The 23,336-nt window shown below is 39.8% G+C and overlaps 1 protein-coding gene across 3 annotated transcripts in view; it reads right to left on the reverse strand.

Annotated features, from left to right (window-relative positions):
* The window catches only part of LOC106050764 (uncharacterized), a 65,047-nt gene that overhangs the window by 35,356 nt on the left and 6,355 nt on the right, over positions 1 to 23,336 (reverse strand). The window contains exon 1 of one of the 3 annotated variants that reach the window (XM_013205795.2): positions 23,159 to 23,193. The exons of 1 other annotated variant lie outside the window; for it this stretch is intronic. In XM_013205795.2, the coding sequence (XP_013061249.1) occupies positions 23,159 to 23,178 (20 nt within the window). In that variant the 5' untranslated portion in view covers positions 23,179 to 23,193. Of the gene's footprint in view, positions 1 to 4,841; positions 5,016 to 23,158; positions 23,194 to 23,336 lie in introns of those variants that run through there. One more of the 3 variants, XM_013205793.2, reaches the window with a different exon arrangement.

Consider the following 23,336-nt stretch of genomic DNA (forward strand, 5'->3'; position numbering starts at 1 on the left):
CACATTGTTGACATTGCTACAGGACTGCGAGAATCAAGGCCGTCTACATAGGACTGTATCCATTCTATTTTCAAACCACCGCGCGATCTAAATTTAGACTTTTATTTAACCAATGGATGGTAAGTTATACAAACATGGTGTCACGTGACTTGACGGGTCTTGCTTGTCTCGGTATTAGCGTGATTAGACTTTTGGCCACACCGTTCGGGACATTAAAACGATCTTTTTTTTTTTTTAAACGCCTACTTTTTAATGAAGACTTTCCATCCATTCATCCCAGTGGCGTTACAGCCCATGGAGGGCTCAGGGCTGCTTCAAAATATCTCTCCTGGGCCCTTCGTCTCCACGCCTTAATCCCAAGCTGTTGTAGATCTGCCTTTTTTTTTCCTGAAGAAGTTTTCGTAACAGCATTTTTTATAGGACAGTGTTGTTAGCCCTGCGCACAACCATCTGGTGAGCTGCCCCCTTTCAGTTTTCTTGATAGCTTCCTTTATTTTCGGGTAATGTGCCCTAGACTTTGTGGATCCTCCTCTTCCTGCAAGGCAGCAGGTTTGAGTTTGGTCCACCCCGGTACCCACATATCTGAAGGGCATTCCCTTATCCGCCATTTGGGGAGACGCTCGATGGGAAATCAAAAACTCCGCACGAGATTAGAGACTTCACAAATCGATTATCAAATGCTAAGCATTGAAGATTAGTACAAGTGGCAGCCCCCCGCCCCCCGCCCCAGGTAATCTAACGGGCGCACACTCCTCTTTTTTCGTCTTATTCTTATTTCCCTAGTCACTGTATGTCACTGTATGTCACTGCATGTCACTGTATGTCACTGTATGTCACTGCGTGTCACTGTATGTCACTGCGTGCCACTGCATGTCACCGATACCCATCAGTTCAGAAGACAAACGCTTTACTACTCAACCACCGCAGTCAGTGAAAGTCGGTGTTTGTACTGTAGAGAGTAAGGAGACTGTCCAACAAAACCTTGAATGTACCTACCACGAAGCTAAACAGGGGAGAAGATTTGGCTGCTGGAAGAAAAACAGATGGGACTCATAACATAAACTAGTATGATGTAATACTGGGAAAATATTGCAATATCAATAATAATAATAGGGAAATCTCATTTTCTTACTGTTATGAAGTGTGTGTGCGTGTGTTTCTATGGTGACGGTTAGCGATTGGTTGGTGGCTATGCAGTAGAATGAATCAATGATGCAAGATAAGCGGCACTGTCGTAAGCTGTTTTATGTAGGCCAGTCGACTCCAGAATGCCGGACTGAAAAGACGTGTTTTTGTAGTGAGTTAGATTTTGTTAAAAATACTATTTTATATTATTACTAAAGTGTACAACATTTATTTCCTCTCAAGTTAAAATGTGTCTATAGTGTAATAAAAGTTATATTTAATATTGTTGTCAAAGAAGTTATTCAAAGTTGTTTCAAGTTCTTTAAGTTAAAATATATTACGCCTACATCGGTTTACTTTTCTACCACCAGTACGGTGCTACAAGTCAACGACCGTCAACAAATACAACACGTACTAAAAATCACCTTTCGAATTTACACCCAAAAAAAACCCAACCCTTTCATAGTTCTACATTACGCATAGGCGACGCCCTCGGTAAGGCTTTTGTTCTATTAGGGCTCAACCGTGTGCACAGTCTAACCCAACGCCTCTATTTCACAACCTACAAATTTAAACAAAAAGTCCGCCTTTACATCCACAGAATAAAAGGCTACGTTTCTTTATACAGCGACCACACCAAGTCATACCCTAAAAAGACTTGTAGCTTTTGACAAGGAAAAAAAAAAGTGGAAAATTCATTCAAGCCAATAATGTTCGTTTTATAGATACTGCAGGAAAACAAATACGCCAATACAAAAGTTTATACAATCAAAGTCACTATTTATTTCTTTAAAGTAAAATGTTCCTTTAAAAAGGAAAACTCCAAGTTACACCCAATACTGGCTAGGTGTAGTATCGTGCAAATAGGATCATTACGAGGATAGGCAGGACAGTTAAAGTAAAATGTTCCTTTAAAAAGGAAAACTCCAAGTTACACCCAATACTGGCTAGGTGTAGTATCGTGCAAATAGGATCATTACGAGGATAGGCAGGACAGGGTGACATCTGATCGTGGTACTATTTATATACATCACGCTTTTTTTGGAGTGCTTTGATGCGGAAGGGTTGGAGAGTATCGTGGCTCAAAGAAGAGATTTTTCGTATCCATGGTTACCTGCTCACAATTTAGATTAGAGAGTAGACTCTTTCCCGCGCAATTGATAACTCTAAAATCTTCTAGTTTCATAAGCACTTGACTAGGTCAGTGAGTCCACCTTTAATCAAGGAGGCTTGAACTATCGAATTCGAATTTAAGTCGAACTATTTTTTTGTTCATGCTTTTGAAAAGTCACACGGACACCCCCCCCCCCCCCCTTTTCAACTGATCCAGATTGGACCATAGCGCTTTGAGATAGCTAACAGCATGAAATCAAAGTCAAAGTCAAACAAAAACAGTTTGTAACTGGTAGCAATCGCACAATTTGTTTATTGTTCTTATAGATCTATAACAAATTTATTGCATGATTGATCCAGACTAATTGATACAATGACACTTAATATTTACTAAGCTTAGCTTTTTTTTTTTTTTTTTTTTTTAAGTATTTTATATGTTTGTCTTGTTAAATTTTAAGTGCAGAAATCTCTTACAACAAACTTTCAGTGATATATAAACCCGCTTGACGCGGCGCGTGTTATAAAGTGATTGGGTCACCCTTGCATTTTGTCTTTTTAAGTTTCGGATTTTTTTTTTTAAAGATATGAATAAAGATTGTTAAGTTGTTGTTGTTGTTTTTAAGTATTTTATTTTCTTGTTTTCCTCCCACAGCGGCCACCAAAGTATGACCATGAGTGATGTCGTCTGCGACAAGCTTCAGTGAACATACGAAACCTTGAAACACATCATCCTTTCTCTCCCCCTTTTTTTCCCCGTGTTCCGTGTATTATGCCTGATGTGTGTACTGACTGGTTTGGGTTCCTATTCCATCAATAATTTAAATTGTTCATCCTTTGTCTGCATGCATTTAGAATAGCGCTGAATGGAGAGCTCTCAGCAAAACAAGTCTTGATTCTGCTGCTGCTGTCCTGCGTACATTCCACTGGCTATCTGTGAGTGCAAGAGGTGGCCACGTTTTGTCACCAGTGCATCCGCAACAAAGAAATGCCCTTGTACCTAAGGGTCTGATCAATCCAGATATCCTCCTCCATAGAGCCCCTGCGCTAAGCGTTTTCACCGCAAAATTTACGGTGAGCGGTATTTTTCAGGGCATGGCCCGAAGGTTTGGGCCTCACTCTCAGTTGAGCCGAGGCCAATCGTTAAAGAAGGCCTTAACACTGACTCTGTGACGTCGCAATCTGTGGGCATTTTAGACCAATAGCCCAGACATGAGACGTGATGAGTGTATTGAACTAGGTCATCGTTAAAATTCTGCCCATAGAGAGAATTGTTAAAAAAAATTATATTATGAATAGAGATAATTAAACAACAATCATTAGGATGATAGATTGTGAATCTGTACATCCTGCCCCAACAGTAGCACTGATCCTGGATTAGAACACGCTTGTATGTCTAACTCTATGTTGTTTGTTTACATGGGAGTTTGGAAGAATGAAAGTAGGACATATTTGCACTTGTAAAGTAGGACATTGGTCCTTGTAGACCTTCGATAAGTCACAGTTAGTTCAGCAAATATTTTCAGCCAACCCCCCGCGTCCCACCGATTCCTCTGTTTCTCTCTCTTTCTCACCTGCTCTTTCTTTCTGTCCCTTCATCTCTCAGCATCTCATTACACTCTCTCTCTCTCTTTCTTTCTCTCTCTCTCTCTCTCTCTTTCCTTCTTATTCTCTCTATTGAACGTTTTAAGATAACCATCAGAAAGTTGACATGAATAAATGAAAAACTGTCATGGAATCCACATATTGATGAAGCTATCAAAAAATCAAACAAAGCATTAAGGTTTATTAAAAGAAATTTTTATAAATCAAATAAGAACATAAAACTAAAATGTTATTTAACCTTGGTTAGGCCAATAATAGAATATGCATCCTCTGTTTGGGACCCCTCAACTCAAGAAAACATTAAGAAACTGGAACAAACACAAAATAGAGCAGTGAGATTCATAACAAACGAATATTCACATTTGACTAGAGTAACACCTTTAGTAAAATCATTAAATTTAGAAAGCCTTCAGGACAGAAGACTTACAACTAAAGTAGCAATTATACATAAAACACTGAACCATAATCTTCAAATACAAAAACAAAATGTAATAAAATACTCAAAAAGACACAAAGATAAAGGCACATTCCTCGTCCCATATGCTAGGACAAATTTGTACAAATGCTCCTTCTTCCCTAGTGCTATTAGAGCATGGAATGAGTTGCCTGAGCTAGCCAGGAAAACCAGCGACTTGGCAGAATTTAAGTCATTGGTTAATATGTATGACTGAATGCATGACGCGTACGACGTAATCATTTTCTTTTTTGAAGTAACGCCTTTACTGTATAAGATAAGAAAATAATAAAAGAAGAATATCAACAATGTCAGGTAAAAATAGTGTGTCTGTTTCGAGAGGAAATGAATGATTCATTCATCCATTTGTTTAGTGCAGTAGAAATGGCGGCTGTACAAAGTGCCTCGATTATTATTGTTGCTTTTTTAATTATAACAATCGTTTTTGGATAGTCCTGACAGTAACTTATATTTATTTATAGATTGAAAATGAACCCACAGCTTTGAAAACAAAAAACAGGAAAAATAAATGAACTGAATACATTACCAAACTCTGGCCATACTAATTTGACCAAAGACTGCACAAAGGGTGGACACGTCTGCTACAAATCCAGCCAATGGTTGAATCGCTTCCGCCACCACCATGTAACAACATTAGCATTAGCCTTGTCAAGGGAGGTTAATCCGCACCCGAGAACCAAGGTATAGACGGCCTTTCCACCATAAGGCGCGAATGAACTAAAGAATAGAGAAGACGATTAAGCCGGGTACTCCGGGATTATGCCCCCCTTCACTTCTGCTCATGGGTGTGATTTGGATGGGTGCACACTACGAACTGCGCGCCATCACTGTAGCCATAAGTGAGTTTTATTTTTACACACTATAACACAAATAGATTACACACATAAAAAAATTCTCATCCGTAAACTAGTAAACATTTGCTCTAGGTCTAGTTCTTTGCATAATAAACAGGAAATGCTGTAGACTTAATTGATTTCAACAGAAACGAAAATAAAAGTAAACAAAAAAAAAGGGGGGGGGTTTGTTTAGCATAAATTTAACATAGAAACGAATATAATAATAATGTAAAAAAAAAAAAAGCGAAAAGATTATGCAAGGAATCCTAACCATAACTAGAGTACGAGTCAAAATGAAATAAAAACAGAACTTTTATTATTCAAACTGTAACCAGTATCCGTATTTAGAAAAATAAACATAAATTTTATAAACTCGGGAGCCTTGCAAGCGTATTCTTGTCTCAATGTAAGCCATAAATGGGGCTAGATTGGGCCACTGGCGTAGCTAGGGTGGGGGGGGGGAGGAGGGGGGGGGAGAATATGAAAATCCCCACGGGTCCCCACATGAGGGGAGCCCCCCTATCGAGTGTTTTATACATTAAAAATTAAATAATACTAAAAATGCAGGGGCCCCCAAAGAGGCCAAGCTCACCGAGCCCATAAACGACGGAAAATTTAAGGCTACGCCCCTGGATTGGGCACAATGCGGAAAACATCAGAAAACATTGCTAAACATGCTCTAGACCGAAACCTGCAACAGAAGAGAAAGGCTGGCAGACCGAAGCAAACATGGAGATTGGGAGATGAAGATTCAAAACGGCTGGATAGACATGGGCCCAACTGAGGGGAATCGCCCAGAACGGAGTCCGATGGCGCAGCACTGTTTCGGCTCCTTGTTCCGCGGGGAGTCAGGTAAGCTAATTTGAGAGTGGTCATTGCATCACGAATATAAAAAATGGAAATAACGACGAAACTGAAATAAAACTGAACTCTTTCTCTCCGTAATTATTATTCCACATTTTAAAGGAATTCTTTATTTTGGGCATTACTATTTCACTACCCTGTCTTGATTGGGCTTCAATAGCTTTGTTGTTTGATATCAGAAAATGTTGTATTTGGTGTAGAATAAAAAGGGAAATGCAAGCTCTTTGTATATAGTTCAAAGTCAAGTTTAAAACAAATTAAACATTAATTTAATTTCATGTGGTCAAAATCAACGATGGTATCGTCGATTAGGAGAGAAAGCTGGAGATCGATTTAAAAATATTCACCTTTCAGACCTGGCGATCTATAGGGCAGATGATGTTAAGGGCATCTGTTTCTGTAACCCACGGTTAACGAAGGTGTCATGTGGCCCGCACGACGACCGTATTCGTATGACGATACCATAAAAAGGCCACGACACATCATAGAAGTACTGATGCACGAGGTCGCCGGGAGCGACTGCGCAACACCTTTAGCCCAAGACTATTTCAACGTGACCTCGACTTTCAAGCGTGTGGCAGGAGTGACCGCTCTGACCGTTGGGTTGTTTCGTATTGTTGTCAACTCAAGTGCCATGTTTGATTCGCTCTATTGGCCATCCGTAGACTGAAGCTTATTCCAAACAAAAGTCAACCTGCGCTATGCTCGATTGAATAGGCATGTTACACAGAGGCCAAAAGAGAAAGTAACTCGTGTGACGCCATAACTCGTCTGCCAAAAGTACATCCGATTTAACCCCTCTTGGTCACGTGGTGTGGGCCGTTACAATATGGGTTCCATCGACCGTTATAATAAAGCATTTGGTGTAACCGTTGTTACGAATCTGACAGAAAAAGTAACACAGAAGAAAAATAAATTATGCTTATGCGAAGTGTAATTGTATCAATTAGTTTGGGCCAGTCATGTAATTACGTTTGTTAAAGATATGGACCAGTGATGCCCAAAATACGGCCCGCGGGCCAGATCCGGCCCGTGACGTGGTTCCAACCGGCCCGCCATAACGTCGGCACAAAGTGTAAAAAATCCCCCCCCCCGGCGCCCCTCTTTTTTTTTTTTTTTTAAGGTTGAAAAATATATCTTTACCAACGTTAGCGCCCTCAAATTTTCTCGGATGGATTGGTACCATGGCCTTTAACTTTTGTGCGTTTATAAAATGGGACTCTGAATGTAGAATCTACCAGGAAAATTGAACGGATCTGTACTTTTGCCAACATATTTGTGTCATCAAGGAAGTGTGGCTGTTTAAAAAAAACAACAACATATAAACGGCTTTATAAACAAAGATGACGGCATTCGTGGTTTGAGCCGCGAATAAAATATTCTTAAACTACGCCTAAAGCTGTGAGGATCGATAGGAATATTTACCAAAAAGAGACAAGAAAATGAGTCGGTTGTAAAGCTACCTACAGTGTTGCTCATATTTAAGTAGAAAAAAAAAGCAGCAATTTTCTGACGCATGAAAAAAAAAGAGTTAAATTTCAAATATTCTTTTCATTAATGAAGTACTGGATCCACGGGTTTCTAATCAAATAGTTTCAGACCAATTTCATTTCATGCTTTTAGCTTTCTTAATACGCTGTGATCACTTAACTGGACCATTATTGTCCACATGGGAGAGATGAGGAAAAAAATGGGAACGACTTAAATCAGAACTCATGACTCAAGCCTCTAACCACTCTGCTAGTGAGGTGTGTATGAAAATAGAACATGGTATAGTTATCTATTGTTTGTTTCAAACTTACTTTAAAGCGGCGACCTACCAAGGGGACCAATTCAGCTTAAACAACCATCTGAGTCAAGTGCAATTTCTTTCCTTTGTTCGAGTTACCAAAAAAGATAATTAATTACCAATAGTTAATTAACAAGTTGGTTAAAACATTTTTTTTAATTGTCAGGTAAAAGAAATTATTGTGCAAATTTCAACTTGATCCGAGATTAAGTGTGGAGAAATAACGTGTACAAAGATTTGACCAGATGGATAGACTATTGCTATTGCATGTGCCACTACAAAAGTACATCGCGACTGATTTAGATCTAAATATTTCTGTAACTGTTTCATGGTGCGATAAGAATAAAAATTTACGCCCAAGGAAATTCTGGAACGAAAATAAATATTTCTCCAGCTTCTCACCTTTCATTCATTTTTTTTTCACATTCTAGATCTTATAATGATAGTCGAGTGGTTGAGTCATTCTGAAGATCGCGGGTTTGAGTCCTTATGGAGGCTTTTTATTCCCGATTTCCATTTTCGTCAAATTTTGATTGAGTTGGTCACTAATCTGGAGAAAGTTAAGTCGGCTAGTCATTGTTAGAGGCGTCACCAGGGTTCTCGTCACCCTATGAGGCTAATCAACGTGTCTCACCATCTAAAATCAAACGATCTATACTTCCCCAAAAAGAGATATTGTTTTGTTTTTTTAAATACTAACAACCTGGTCAGGTTATCTAATTTCTGTCAATTTGTTTGCGTTTTTGGATCACCCGAATGTGAGTTGCACCCCAGCAACGCCAATTATCATTGCCCTGGCTACATAGCACTTCGATAGTCATTGACTTAGAAATATGTTAATAATCTTATGAACAGCTAAGTCTCAAAAGGAGAATTATGCTTATACCTGTTTACCAAATTACAAACAGTAAAATTAGGTCACCATTCTGTGCACGTTGCATACTTTCAGCAGACGTAATCCAACTTTTTGAATTGACCGGAGGGAAAAGAAAATGATTGCATTTGGAAGAGCTTCCGGCTAAAGCTGTCATTATAGAATTGATAGCAGACATCCTTTAACGGACAGGTGGGATCTTATAGGGTTCAATATTGTGACTGTAAGTATGAGCCTGTAACTTAAAGTTCGTGGGTCAATGTTTAAAACTTTCCGGATATTGACATTTAGCCTCTGTGTTAGTACCGCAAGCCTCGATCTGGTTTAGGCTAAACTTTTGGGTAAACCCTAATTACATTTTGTCCCGGGGAACAAAAAAAAATTTCGCTGATTGGAATTGTGGAGGCACCGTTAGATAGCCGCACCTGGTGACACAAACCATAGCGACGCCACTGATTAAAGGTGTTTAGTGAATACATTTGTATTTGATGCTTCGTAAAACATTCAGTTTATATATATGGAGACGCTGTGACTGAGTGGTAAAGCGCTTGAATTCTGAACCGGTGATCCCGGGTTCGTATCCTAGTGAAGACTGGAAATTTTAATTTCGGGAACTTTGGGCTGAGAGCTGAGTCCATTCACCTCTAATGGGTCCTGACATTAGTTGGGGAAGGGTAAAGACGGTTGGTCGTTGTGCTGGCCACATGACACTCTCGTTAACCGTGGCCATAGAAACAGATGACCTTTACATCATCTGCCTCATAGATCTCCAGGTCTGAAAGGGGAACTTTACTTTGTTTGACATATATATATATATATATATATATATATATATATATATATATATATATATATATATATATATATATATATATATATATATATATGTACAGAGAGAGAGAGAGAAAGAGAGAGAGAGAGAGATCTGTAAAGGCAAAGTATTGTTAGTTGGTAGGTGTATTTAGCTAGGTGGTAAGGAACCAAACCAGACATTGACAAGGCCTCTCACTCCAGACATAAAAAAAACCAAGAAGGACAACCCAGGAAGGTGTCTGAGAGTGACTTCAATAACTCTGAAACGAGGCGGAGATCAGAATCTAAGAGTTTGACAGACGCATTCTTTTTTCTTTTAACTTCTTTGTTAGTAGATGAAATTCCTTCACGCACTATACCTGCAAGTAATTATCCTGTTAGATTAGACGTCGTCAAGACCTTTTAGACGCCCCCCTCCCTTCTTCCCTCCCCCTAGGGCAACTCTTCCTCTACAGACTTACCTCCACCGCCTCCCTCCCCCCTTTTATGAGTCAGACAAAATATACTGTTTGAAAACATAATGCATTCAACTACGGACTTTAGTCTTGCAGTTAAGTTGTGTGTGTGCCTGTGTGTGTGTGTGTGCCTGTGTGTGTGTGCCTGTGTGTGTGTTGAAAATGTCAAATACAAAGATTGTTTTCTTGTGTTGCTATGTTGAAAAGCGAAGCTCTGGGTTTGGAAGAAAGATTTCAAGATGGCTAACAGTAGGAGCTCTACAGAAACTATAAATCATGATTAATGTTGGGATAATTTGGACATACTATGAGATATGATGCGTTGGACATTTGACAAGAGAAGATAATTCTTTCTTTTTTTTTACAAGGCTTACACCAACTCACTCTGTCTGTCTGTCTGTCTGTCCGTCTCTGCTAAAATGCTGGAGCACGTCATTTCTCCCACACTCATTCTCGGATCAAGTTGAAATTTTGCACAATTATTCATTGGCAAAGACACTACACGAAACAATATTAAAAATGTAACCAATTAGTCAATAATCGACTGGTAATTAATAAAAGATATCGTTAAATGTTTGGGGTTTATATCTTGGCTCCATATGGCTGCCTGGTCTTGTGATAGGCGCTTTTAACTATCGTTTGGTGAACTCGATGGCCCCGGGTTCAAACCCTGCCCGCTACCATCCCCCGTCGTCCTGAGGGAGGTTTAGGGCTAGAATGTAATTATCTTCAAATCTGAAGAAACACCCGAAACAAGTCAAACAAAACATATGGTTATTCCTGGTTCATCTCTTGACTCCATATAGTTTCTCCCTGTTCAAATCTTGTCAACATATGGCTCCTATAGGGATATGTATTGTCAACATATGGCTCCTATAGGGATATGTCTTGTCAACATATGGCTCCTATTGGGTCATATCTTGTCAACATATGGCTCCTATTGGATCATGTCATGGCTCCAGATCGTTTCTCCTGGCTCATCTCATGGCTCCATATGGTTCCTCCTGGTTAAGTTCTTGAAACCAGATTGTTCTTCCTGGTTCATCTATCGGTTCCTCCTGATTGCTCACTTGACTTCGCTTGATTCGTCTCGGTTCCTGCCCTGTCTCATCTAGGTTCCTCTTTGTTCCTCTCGGTTCCTCTTTTTTCCTTATAGGGTCAAGTACTTCAATGCCTATGCTCCTTATGTTAGCTTTATCGAGTAATTAGATCCTTTAAAATCCCAACTGCGCATGTCCAAATGTCCAAAAGTGAAATTTGAATTGTTCTCGTTCTGCAAATACTCGTCTGCTTAAAATGAAAATGCTATAAATAGCTACAGCGCTAGAAGCTCTCCAGGCCTAACCCACACCTTATTGATACCCTGATACGAGTGATAACACACGAGCCGGTCACGAGATCAAACGAGCCTCGCGTTGGATGAAGTGCACCAAAAGTTATCTGGGCCGTGATTTTTCATACTCTAGCCTTAGCAGAAGTGATTCTCCAGTTTCCGCCATATTTACGATAAGAAGGGAGAGGCGAGTCGTTCAACTATCAAGTGAGTGTCCGTGATGTGTCTTGTGTTACGTAGGTGTCAATCAGACGTCAGAAAGTATATTGCTGTGGCAGGGGCGAATTCAAATGTGGAGTCGCTCCAAAGTGCACGCGAGAACAAACACATTATCGAGCCATGTAGATTGTAGAACAAATAGTGGATCTAAATACTTATGACTGACTGCTTGGTCCTTTTAGTATCGTGATAATTTCCGGACTGTGGTCAAGATGGTCCTAGGTTCAACCGAGACCATACGTTATAGAAGGCCTCAACTCTGATCTGCAACGTCATCATCATCATCATCATCAAACTCCTTTTGAGTGAGGGCTTGAGAGGCTCAAATCCATTCTTGCAAAAGCCCTGGACAGAAACCCTGCTGTTTTGCGTAGTGCATACATGTCAACATTCAGGTCGAGAATTTTTGGTTTCCCAGACCTGTCGAGACGGAGATCAGCAAGTCTGGGGCAGTCAAACAGAATATGAGACACGGTTTCTTCTTCTTCCCTGCAGCGGGCGCACAGTGAGTCAAAATGAGGTAATAGCCTTAAGAAATAAGAGACAACAGAACAGTGGCCTGTCCTGCGCTGTGCTATAATAGCTTGCTCAGGCATGGACAGCCTCCACCACGGGGAGGTGTGATCAGTGTGCCTCATATGCTTCCAAACTCAGTGGGCTTTTGGGGACTTGTCAGTCTTGTAGGACGTGGCAATGAGCTATTGGTCTATACCGCCCACAGGTTGTGACGTTGCAGGTCAGTGTTCAGGCCTTCTATAACTATTGGTCTCGATTCATCCCTTTCCCGCAGTAATCCCCTCCCGTCCTGCGGGAGGTCCGCGCTGGCACGTAACTTCTAGACGTAATCATCTTCATGTCTGAAGAGATGTTCATTTATCCTTCCAGGGCACTACAGCCGGTGGAGAGAGACCTGGCCTGCTTCAATACATCTGTCCATTCAGATATCTTCTGAGCCTCTTCGTCTCCACGCTCAAACTCTCAGCTGCTGTAGACCTGCTTCAGAATCATCAATCTGTCGTATTCATGGAGAAGTAAACTTGTAAAACAAACAAATAATTTCTCTTTTAAACTTTCAAACATTGTAATTTTTTTTATAACAAAGACATATATATATCCTATACTCTTAAGCGAGCAATTCTTGTATGTATGTATATATATATATATATATATATATATATATATATATATATCCTATACTCTTAAGCGAGCAATTCTTGTATGTATGTATATATATTTATATATATATATATATATATATATATAAATTTTATTTCAAAAACGGCTCTAACGATTTTCTTTAAAATTTCAAGGTATGTGCATATTAGTGAGAAAAAAATTCTCAAGTCATTGGCCACATCGGGAAAACTCGAGATCGACCGTTATATCGGTTTGAAAATGCCTCATTATCGATAAATTAATTTTGGCTAGAATGTTTTATGAATGAAAATTTTCCATGACGTAAACGGGAAAAACGCTGCTTACGTCACTAGGCTTACCGCAGTATACTAAAATATTTCTTTGCAAACAATAACGAGTTTTAAAGGATCAATAGACCTAATTAAACATTTGCGCACCATCTTACTGTAGATTGATTTATTATAGAACTATGAAAGAAAAGTAATGAAATTAAATGTGCCGATATATGATTAGTTATTGTGTTTTAATTGCTTAATAAGTTGTTTACACTTTAATTGTGTAGAGCGGTGTAGATACATTTTACTTTGTTGTTTATTTTGCTGGTGACCTCCATCTGTCTCGTTCTGAGGTTGCATGCAACCATGTGCTCTCTTCTATGTCAGCTAAGTCAAGTTTGCGCCATAAGCTGGTCTTTTAAGGGTTTCGGTATTACGTCGACCACTTTTTAGCTCACCAAAAAAAGACTGCCTTTGGCATGCGTTCGTCTGAGATTCGTCTCCCATACAGGATACTGCTCTGTCCAGCGTAACTGTCGGACTTCCCTCTATACAAAGGCCGCGGATACACATTTGAGACCAAAAGAAAATTTGCTGCCGAGGACAGACGCAGACGCTAAAAGAAAATCTTAATCGAGCATCGCGGACAATGGTTATGCTTGCCCTGGATGTGGCAAGATATGTAGGTCACAGCTGCAATCCTCATTAATTTTCGGACTCTAAGACAAGCCTTATTATTATTATTATTTTGCTGGTGAATTATTACCATGTGTTCATGCTTCAGTGTCTACCTCTCCTGTACCAAAACAAAGGAAATGGTCATAACACAACTTCTCTACGCCTTACTTGCTCACACTAAACATGATATCCATCTAGCGGTCAACGAGTTTGCGTACACTGCAGCCTCTTTTGATTTAACTATAAACCTAGGTAAAAAGCTTGGAGTTAGGGCCAGGAGAGATCTGAATGGATGGATGTGTAAAAGCAGGCCATAGCACCACTAGGATGGATGGATGGCAAAATCCGGTATGAACTTCCTATAGTCCGACAGTCAGGCTGGGCAGGGCAAGTATCCCGTATGGGTAACGAGCATATTGTTTGGCGTAACAGAGGTGCCCCACGGAAACGTTTCTTTAGAAAACTAAAGCCATGATTTAAGTCTAATAAGAAAAAATGCGCCATTTTACTTTGTCACTAAGTGCATGTTTTACCCTATAACGTAGAGAAGTTACATTGCAAAGACTTTCTTCCACGCCAATAATACTAGGCCTACAATAGTTTTGCACAAAAGATGGATTGTAAAACTATAAGACGGACGTGAGCTGTAGTTTGTCTAGACTGTAGGAGGACTTAAGACTTTAAATTAAATCGACATGTACAATTAGGCCTACAATTAGAACTAACAGAACACTAAAACAACTCTTCAGATTAGTAGTCTTTATCCGATCGTTCATTTTCGTAATTACAAGAATATTCCCAAAATGACTTCGGGTATATAACCTTCCGAAATTATTTAACAGAGCGAGGTTCGGCCACCTGGTACAAAAATATTCTCAAAATGACTTCGGGTATATATCCTTCCTTAACAAATTATTCATCCGAGCGAGGCTCGGTCACCTGATATTATATATAATATCAGGTGACCGAGCCTCGCTCGGATGAATAATTTGTTAAGGAAGGATATTTACCCGAAGTTATTTTGGGAATATTGTTGTAATTACGAAAATGAACTATCGGGTAAAGACTATCAATCTGAAGAGTTGCTTTTTAGTTCTTTCAGTTCTCAATGTAATTGTACATGGCGATTAGAATAGAAAGTCCCTCCAATAGTAGGCCTATAGAAAACCACAGCTCACGTCTTAACGTTTTACATTGCTTCTTTCATGTAGAACTATTGGGCTATTATAGGCTTGTAAGAAAGTCTTTGCAGTATAACTTCTAAAATGGTTACTTCATGACATTTAATACTGCAATTAGTATATTTATTATGGCTCTGAGACATGGACACTTTACAGAAAAAACTAAGACTTCTTGAGTGCTTTCACCAAAGATGCTTGCGCTCCATCATGGACATACGGTGGCAGGACAGCACTACATACAGCGATGTCCTCGCCAACGCCGGTATGGACAGTATAGTGGGACTTCTTATGGTCCGACAGTTGCACTGGGTAGGGCACGTATCCCGTATGGGAGACGAACGAATGCCAAAGGCAGTCTTTTTTTGTGAGCTAAAAGGTGGTCGACGTAACAGAGGCGCTCCACGGAAATTCTTCAAAGACCAGCCTAGTCGTCAACTTTCCTTGGCTGACATAGAAGAGAGCACCTGGTTGCATGCAGCCTCAGAACGAGACAGCTGGAGGTCTCTCACGAAGGCCGCGAGATACACATTTGAGACCAAAAGAAAATCTGCTGCCGAGAACAAACGCAGACGGCGAAAAGAAAATCTAAATCGGCCACCTGCGGACAATGGTTATGCTTGCCCTGGATGTGGCAAAATATGTAGGTCACAGTTGGGGCTGCACAGCACAGGGAAATACTGCATTCCTCACTTATCTTGGGACTCGAATTTCATACCATTTTGCAAGAATATCGCTGTTTGTATTGTGGTCTTTAGTAAAGTCGTTCAAGAAGTCTTAGTTGCTTTCTATAAAGTACTCATGTCTCAGATTCACATAGAGGGGTTGAGAGAATACTGGTTGACACTGATTTTTGTAGACAGGCGGAGCGATTTATTTCGCCACACTCTCGCTTGGAGGCGTCCAAAGTACGACTATCCATGATCACATATCAACCTCTCTTTAAAGCAGTGAGTCAATTGATAAAATGCTTCCCAGATAATGTGAAGTTATCTACCCCTTTAAGGGATGTCTATGCGCAGTGATCTTTGGGCTGAGTAGGTTTTATTGGGTGACTTTTGGAACATGACTTCTGTTTTACCGAGGTTTATAGGTTAACAAATAAAAAAAAAGGCAGCAGCGTGATGAAAATTCGTTGACCGCGAGCTGGATATCATCAGGGCCAGCCCTAGGCCTATGCTGTCACAGTGGTGGACTCCGAAGGTTCAAAAGCCCTGCGCTAATTCTAGGTGTAAATCATTAAATTAAACCATTATAATTTATAATAGGGTTCCCGTGGTCTCCTTGTTTTCAAGGAGCTCCTGGAAATCTCCTGAAACTCATAAAAATGTCCTTAAAAAGACAAAATTGTCACTTTGGGGTGTCAATCAATATGGTAAACGCAAGTCCTACGCGTGATATAAAGAAAACGGCATCGTCAGCTTTCATTTAATAAAAATGTAATGCAAATACGAATTTATTTTCTAATACAAAATCTTTATTTTCACTTATTATCTTTATCTCTACCCTTACTGGTCCGCGCGCAATCCTCACATTTCACATAGGGCCCCGCAAATGTTAGGGCCGGCCCTGATTGTGCAAGTAAGGCATAGATATGCTGTGTTATGACCATTTCCTATGTTTTGGTATTGGACAGCAGACTTCGAAGCTTAAACACATTGCAATAATTCACCAGCAAAATAGTAACAAAGTAAAAGCTACCTACGGGTGTACGCAATTAAAGTGTAAACAACTTATAATTTCATTATTTTTCTTCCATAAATTCCTAATGGATCAATGTACAATAAGATGGTGCGCAAATGTTTAATTACGCCAATTGAATCATTAAAACTTTTTCTTGTTTGCGAAGAAAAGTCTTAGTGTACTGCTGTGAGGCTAGTGACGTAAGCGGTGTCAAGTTTTTTTTCCCATTGACGTCATACAGAAAATTTCATTCATAAAACATTCTAGCCAAAATAAATTTTTCGATAATGAGCTATTTTCAAACCGATATAACGGTCGACCTCGAGTTTTCCCGATGTGGCCAATGAGTTGAGAATTTTTTTCACACTATTATGCACATACCGTGAACTTTTAAAGAAAATCGTTAGAGCCGTTTTCGAAATAAAATTTATATATATATATATATATATATATATAAATATATATACATACATACAAGAATTGCTCGCTTAAGAGTATAGGATATATATATATATATATAAATTTTATTTCGAAAACGGCTCTAACGATTTTCTTTAAAATTTCACGGTATGTGCATAATAGTGAGAAAAAAATTCTCAACTCATTGGCCACATTGGGAAAACTCGAGATCGACCGTTATATCGGTTTGAAAATGCCTCATTATCGAAAAATTAAGTTTGGCTAGAATGTTTTATGAATGAAAATTGTCCATGACGTAAACGGGAAAAACGCTGCTTACGTCACTAGGCTTACCGCAGTACACTAAAATATTTCTTTGCAAACAAGAACAAGTTTTAAAGAATCAATAGACCTAATTAAACATTTGCGCACCATCTTACTGTAGATTTATTTATTATAGAACTATGAAAGAAAAGTAATGAAATTAAATGTGCCGATATATGATTAGTTATTGTGTTTTAAGTGCTTAATAAGTTGTTTACACTTTAATTGTGTAGAGCGGTGTAGATATCTTTTACTTTGTTGTTTATTTTGCTGCTGACCTCCAGCTGTCTCGTTCTGAGGTTGCATGCAACCATGTGCTCTCTTCTATGTCAGCTAAGTCAAGTTTGCGCCATAAGCTGGTGTTTTAAGCGTTTCGGTGTTACGTCGCCTACTTTTTAGCTCACCAAAAAAGACTGCCTTTGGCATGCGTTCGTCTGAGATTCGTCTCCCATACAGGATACTGCTCTGCCCAGCGTAACTTTCGGACTTAAAGAATTCCCTCTATACAAAGGCCGCGGATACACATTTGAGACCAAAAGAAAATTTGCTGCCGTGGACAGATGCAGACGCTAAAAGAAAATCTTAATCGAGCACCGCGGACAATGGTTATGCTTGCCTTGGATATGGCAAGATATGTAGGTCACAGCTGCAATCCTCATTAATTTTCGGATACTAAGACAAGCCCTATTATTATTATTATTTTGCTGGTGAATTATTACCATGTGTTCATGCTTCGGTGTCTACTGTCCTGTACAAAACAAAGGAAATGGTCATAACACAGCTTCTCTACGCCTTACTAGCTCACACTAAACATGATATCCATCTAGCGGTCAACGAGTTTGCTTACGTTGCAGCCTCTTTTGATTTAACTATAAACCTCGGTAAAAAGCTTGGAGTTAGGGCGTGTTGACGGAAAGCCCAGGAGAGATCTGAAAGGAGGGATGTGTAAAAGCAGGTCATAGCACCACGGGGATGGATGGATGGCAAAAGCCGGTATGAACTTCTTATAGTCCGACAGTCAGGCTGTGCAGGGCACGTATCCCGTATGGGTAACGAGCATATTATTCGGCGTAACAGAGGTGCCCTACGGAAACGTTTCTTTAAAAAACTAATGCAATGATTTAAGACTAATAAGAAAAAATGAGCCATTTTACTTTGTCACTAAGTGCATGTTTTACCCTATAACGTAGAGAAGTTACACTGCAAAGACTTTCTTCCAAGCCAATAATAGTAAGCCTACAATAGTTTTACGCAAAAGATGGATTGCAAAACTTTAAGACGGACTTGAGCTGTAGTTTTTCTAGACTGTAGGAGGACTTAAAAGACTTTAAATTTAATCGACATGTTCAATTAGGCCTACAATTAGAACTAACAGAACACTAAAACAACTCTTCAGATTAGTAGTCTTTATCCGATCGTTCATTTTCGTATTTACAAGAATATTCCCAAAATGACTTCGGGTATATATCCATCCTTAACAAATTATTCATCCGAGCGAGGCTCGGTCACCTGATATTATATATAAATACCGCCACTAGTTTTGGTAACTCTAATGAGACCCTTACAGGATCCCCGTTATACGGACATGATTTTATTCCATTTTCTCAGATTCATGGTCAGTCATTCCTCTTGAAGATACATTGCACCATATCAATCAATTATTGAATGTCCATATAGTCTATCTGGTCAGTTGGACAGTGAACCATCACCAAATCGCTTCAAGGAAACATTACGTTGTATAGATGCATCAAAGCATGAATGGTCCGTCAGGTCAAATGGTTAGAGAGCCATTGTCCACCTGCTTTAAAATAACATAGATCTTTACTGATGGTCTGGTCCTAGCCTGGTTGGAGTCTGTATTTATTGACCGTCTTCAAGATAACTTCACATCGTATAGATTTTTTTTTTTTTGAAAGTCCAAGCATGTTTGGTCCGAGTCCGTTTGGTCAGTTGGCTAGTGAGCCATCATGGACGTACTGCGAAATAACATTACGTCATGTATTTACCAAAACAAAGTCTACTTTCTACCTAAGTAAAGTCAAGTTAACGACAACGTTCTACTGATGTCGAGAACTCGTCCTATTGTACGTTACTGACAGACACTTACCTGTGACTAAGTCATCGGTTATTCCCCCCCCCCCCCCCCCCCCGCACCTTGAGGAGATTCCTACAGGTGATTCGGTATTTCAATGTCAAATTTTTGAGCATTCTTCATTTTACTACACGGACTTCAATACACCCTTACCTACACGCACACACACACGTCAGACTTGAATGTAGCTTTACAGAAGTAAAAAAATTATACTATGAATTAAAGTAATATAGAATTAGAATATGATGAGAAATGTCCGGAAAATCAGGAAGCAAAAAATTGTAATGAAAATTTTGTAACAAGAAAAACATTTAAAAAAAAAATACTTTTATAAAAGAAAAACAAAGCTTATATTAAGTCTAATTGTATCGATTTTGTTTAGATCAGTCATGTAGTTATGTACACATTCATCCTAGACCTAATAAATCTTTGCGATTAGAAATATTTTTACCAATTGTTTTTATTTAGCGTTCTCAATGCTCTATGATCCTATCACTTGTCTGGACCTGTTGTGAATGGGGGAGGGAAGAAAGGGGCATCTTGGTGAATGTTTACATGATCGTTTTTTTAATGCATAAAAAAATGTCACTCGAGTCCTCAAGGGGACTAATTCAACGTATACCACCACATCTGTCAAGTATGATTTCTTTCCTTTGTTCAAGATACCAAACAGAGTAATTAATAACCAATTGTTAATTAACTAATTTTTTTTATTGACTCTTGTGTTATAATACACTTTGCACACAGCTAAATCTGGACATAGATGTATCCTAACATAATTTGTTCATTTTGTCTAATTATTTTTTTTTACATTATATCTCAATACCATTAAAAGTTAGATGCCGCCTAATCTGGACAAAAGACCTATCCCCCAGTTTAAAAAAAAAAAGTAAAAGTTCCCCATTCAGACCAGGCGATCTATAGGGCAGATGATATTAAGGTCGTCTGTTTCATTGGCCTACGGTTAACGAGCAGTGTGGCCAGCACATCGACCAACCGCCTTTACTTTCCCCAACTTAAGTCAGGCACCCATCAGAGTTGGATGGACTCAGGTGCGCCCTAAAAAAATCCCGAAATTCAAATTCCAATTTTCACCAAGATTCGAACCCAGGACCCAAGCGCTTAACCACTCAACACCCGCGCCCCCACCTCAACCTGTTACTGTGGCCCACGGTTAACGAGGGTGTCTTCTTCTTCTTCTAGCCAGCTTTATTGCTGCTGAGCTGCGAGCTCTTTTGCAGACTGTGCCAAGGAAAAATAGTGTGCTGTTCTCTTCAGTTGTTCGGCACTGCCGTAGAGGGTGTTTGGTTATGTTGGGCTGGAGTGGAAGTAGGATCTGCCTACGGTGGATTAGGAAGGGGCACTCAAAGAGGATATGGTTTACGTTTCATAACGAGGCTGTCATGTGTCAGCCACCGCGCCTCCCACCTCTTAGTATTAAAGCATGCACTTTGTCTTGGTATTTTTGTTTCCTTAGTATATTTTTAAGCATAGTCAAGTTTGTTTTGTTGTTAACTTTCAGTCTATTTGAGCTCAGTTTCAAACGCACGGTGAAGAGCATCCCTTAGAATTAAAGCATGCATTTTGTCGTAGTATTGTTTTTCCTTAGTATATTTTTAAGCATAGTCAAGTTTTTTTGTTGTTTTTTTTGTTAACTTTCAGTCTATTTCAGCTCAGTTTCAAACGCACGGTGAAGAGGTCTTCCAGCTCAATTATATTATAACGAGAAAGCGTTAACACAGACACACAAACAAAAAGTCACACACACACACATACACACCAGGAGATAAGATGAAAAGGTCATTTGGGTGGTCCTGTCCTCCCACCCCCCCTCTCCTCCTCACCCCCGTCGAACATGATTATGAACCTGGACGAGCACAGGATGTGACAGTAATGTCGTCTGCTTCTGGCCGTAATTGGCGTGGCCCCATCATCTCCTTTCATTTTTTTTTTGTCATGCGGCCTTCTCTTATCCCCCTTTCATCTTCATTCAAGAACGCCCCCCTTCCCCCCCCCCCATTCAAAAAGACGCACATGAGATAGTAAATGGGCGGTGTATACCAGCGGTTCTCAACCTTTTTTGCTCGGCGACCCCTTATTATAATCCCCCACTCTGCCGCGACCCCCACCCACACAGCAATAGAAGAATAGACAATAAACAATCCATATTTGCGATGGTCTTAGGCGACCCCTGGCAAAACGTCAATCGACCCCCAAGGGGGTCGCGAACCACAGGTTGAGAACCCCTGGTGTATACTCAATATAATGACGCACAAGTTAAAGGTTGACTATATATTATCTATATTTATTTCTCTAAAAAAAAAAAAAAAAAAAAAAAAAAAATGCTCAGTTTTGCTTCGATAGAGAAGGAATAGTAACGGAAACAAATCATTATCGATCTAGCTCTGCTTCGTTTTCCATTTGTAGTTCCACTCCCCCCCCCCCCTCCAACAGTTTTATGTTTTGGATGACTATGATATAATTTCTAAATTTTTAATAATAAGCAGGTATCTGGATGGAAACACACGGTGATGCCGGCCTGTGTGCTAAGACACTAACACCTGAATATGAATGTCCATTGTCCCTGTGGTGTGTCGTCACCCACAACCCATGATGCTAGGGCGAGCAACTCTGCAAAAAGGCCGCATCAGTTTCCGTCAATGTACTACCACTAACGTGTGGAGGTCCGCCTTTTTTGGGGAAAGTGGTCCCTATCGAGGAACGCTGCTAATTTAACTGATGAAGTTTTCATTCGTCCCCGTCAAGTACTAGGAATCACATTCAATATGGCACCCCAATTACCTTATCGGCCTATTTATTTTCACCCTAAAGACGTTTCGAATGCGACGCCACTTTAGGGCTATGAAATGGATCTAGGCTGCTATACAAAGAACAAGGGTATCGTTTTGATGCTCAAATTATTACAGAAAAGTTTGTTGCTTTTTTGGTTTGCTCTTGCTTGTTATAGTTGACATGCCCACGTGACAGTATCCCAGCATTCCTTACATTTCCCAGCATTACTTCCACGTTTGTTTGGTGACACGAGGGGACAGGTAGATCCTTGGAAGGTGTGGGGCGACCAGGTAGGGATTTCGCTGTGAGGGAGCTCTGTGGGAGGGAGGTACATGGGCGAAAGTAGGCTTAAAGGTGTTGAGTGTGTGTTTATTTTTTTTTCGAGAGGCGTGCTCTTTTTAATGTGCATGTTCTATTTGTGGTCCACATGTCAATGCATATAGAAAGATAGAAAAAAAATGGTAGCAACTTAACATGACATACAATGGAATTTCCCGAAGCTATATTTGGACTTATCCAAAAGGTATGCAAGGAATTCTGGGTTGTGTTTATGTCATACAACGTGTTGGGTCTGTACCAATCAAACATGCTATTTATGTTACCTAATCATTTGTCAACATATTGCTCTAGTCTAGAGAGTCTAGACCATTGGTGCTCAATCTTTTTCGTCCCTTAACAGAAAAAAAAAGAGCCCCTTTCAGACAGATAGTGTAAAGGTCGTGTGTTTCTGTGGCCGGCGGTTCCCGAGGGTGTCATGTGGCCAAAATATGTCAGATACGTTTATGCGTGGGTGGACTCAGTTATAGCCTGGATTCGAACTCAACAACCCTCGGTTTAAAGGCCAACTGCTTTACCACTCAGCCATATCAACAAAAACATTTTTAAAAAAACAACATAAACAACATATGCACTCGCTGAGTCACAGTTATGCCCACCCTTCCCCTTTAGAAGAGAACAGAATCTTCAACAGAAATGAGCCCTCAGGGCGCTGGAGTCTTTGCGGGGAGGAGGGGATGCCTAATGTGTGATCTATTTCCTTAAAAAAACTCGGGCGTTTTACTATTAAAATTGATTTTAAAAAAAAAGATGTGAAATACTCACGGTGGTTGACCAGCGGTCATGAGAACTCACTACACTCAACCTTTAAGGTCAGCAATATGTCCAGAAGTATCGAATCAATCAAAGGCCCTAAATAGCGCTTTGTCTCAGATTATGTTCTAAATGCAGCGAATCAGGATAAAACTAAATACACATTACACTGTATTAACATCAACGCCTT

The sequence above is a fragment of the Biomphalaria glabrata genome, chromosome 15 (assembly GCF_947242115.1).
Source record: "Biomphalaria glabrata chromosome 15, xgBioGlab47.1, whole genome shotgun sequence".
Classification (NCBI taxonomy): Eukaryota; Metazoa; Mollusca; class Gastropoda; family Planorbidae; genus Biomphalaria; species Biomphalaria glabrata.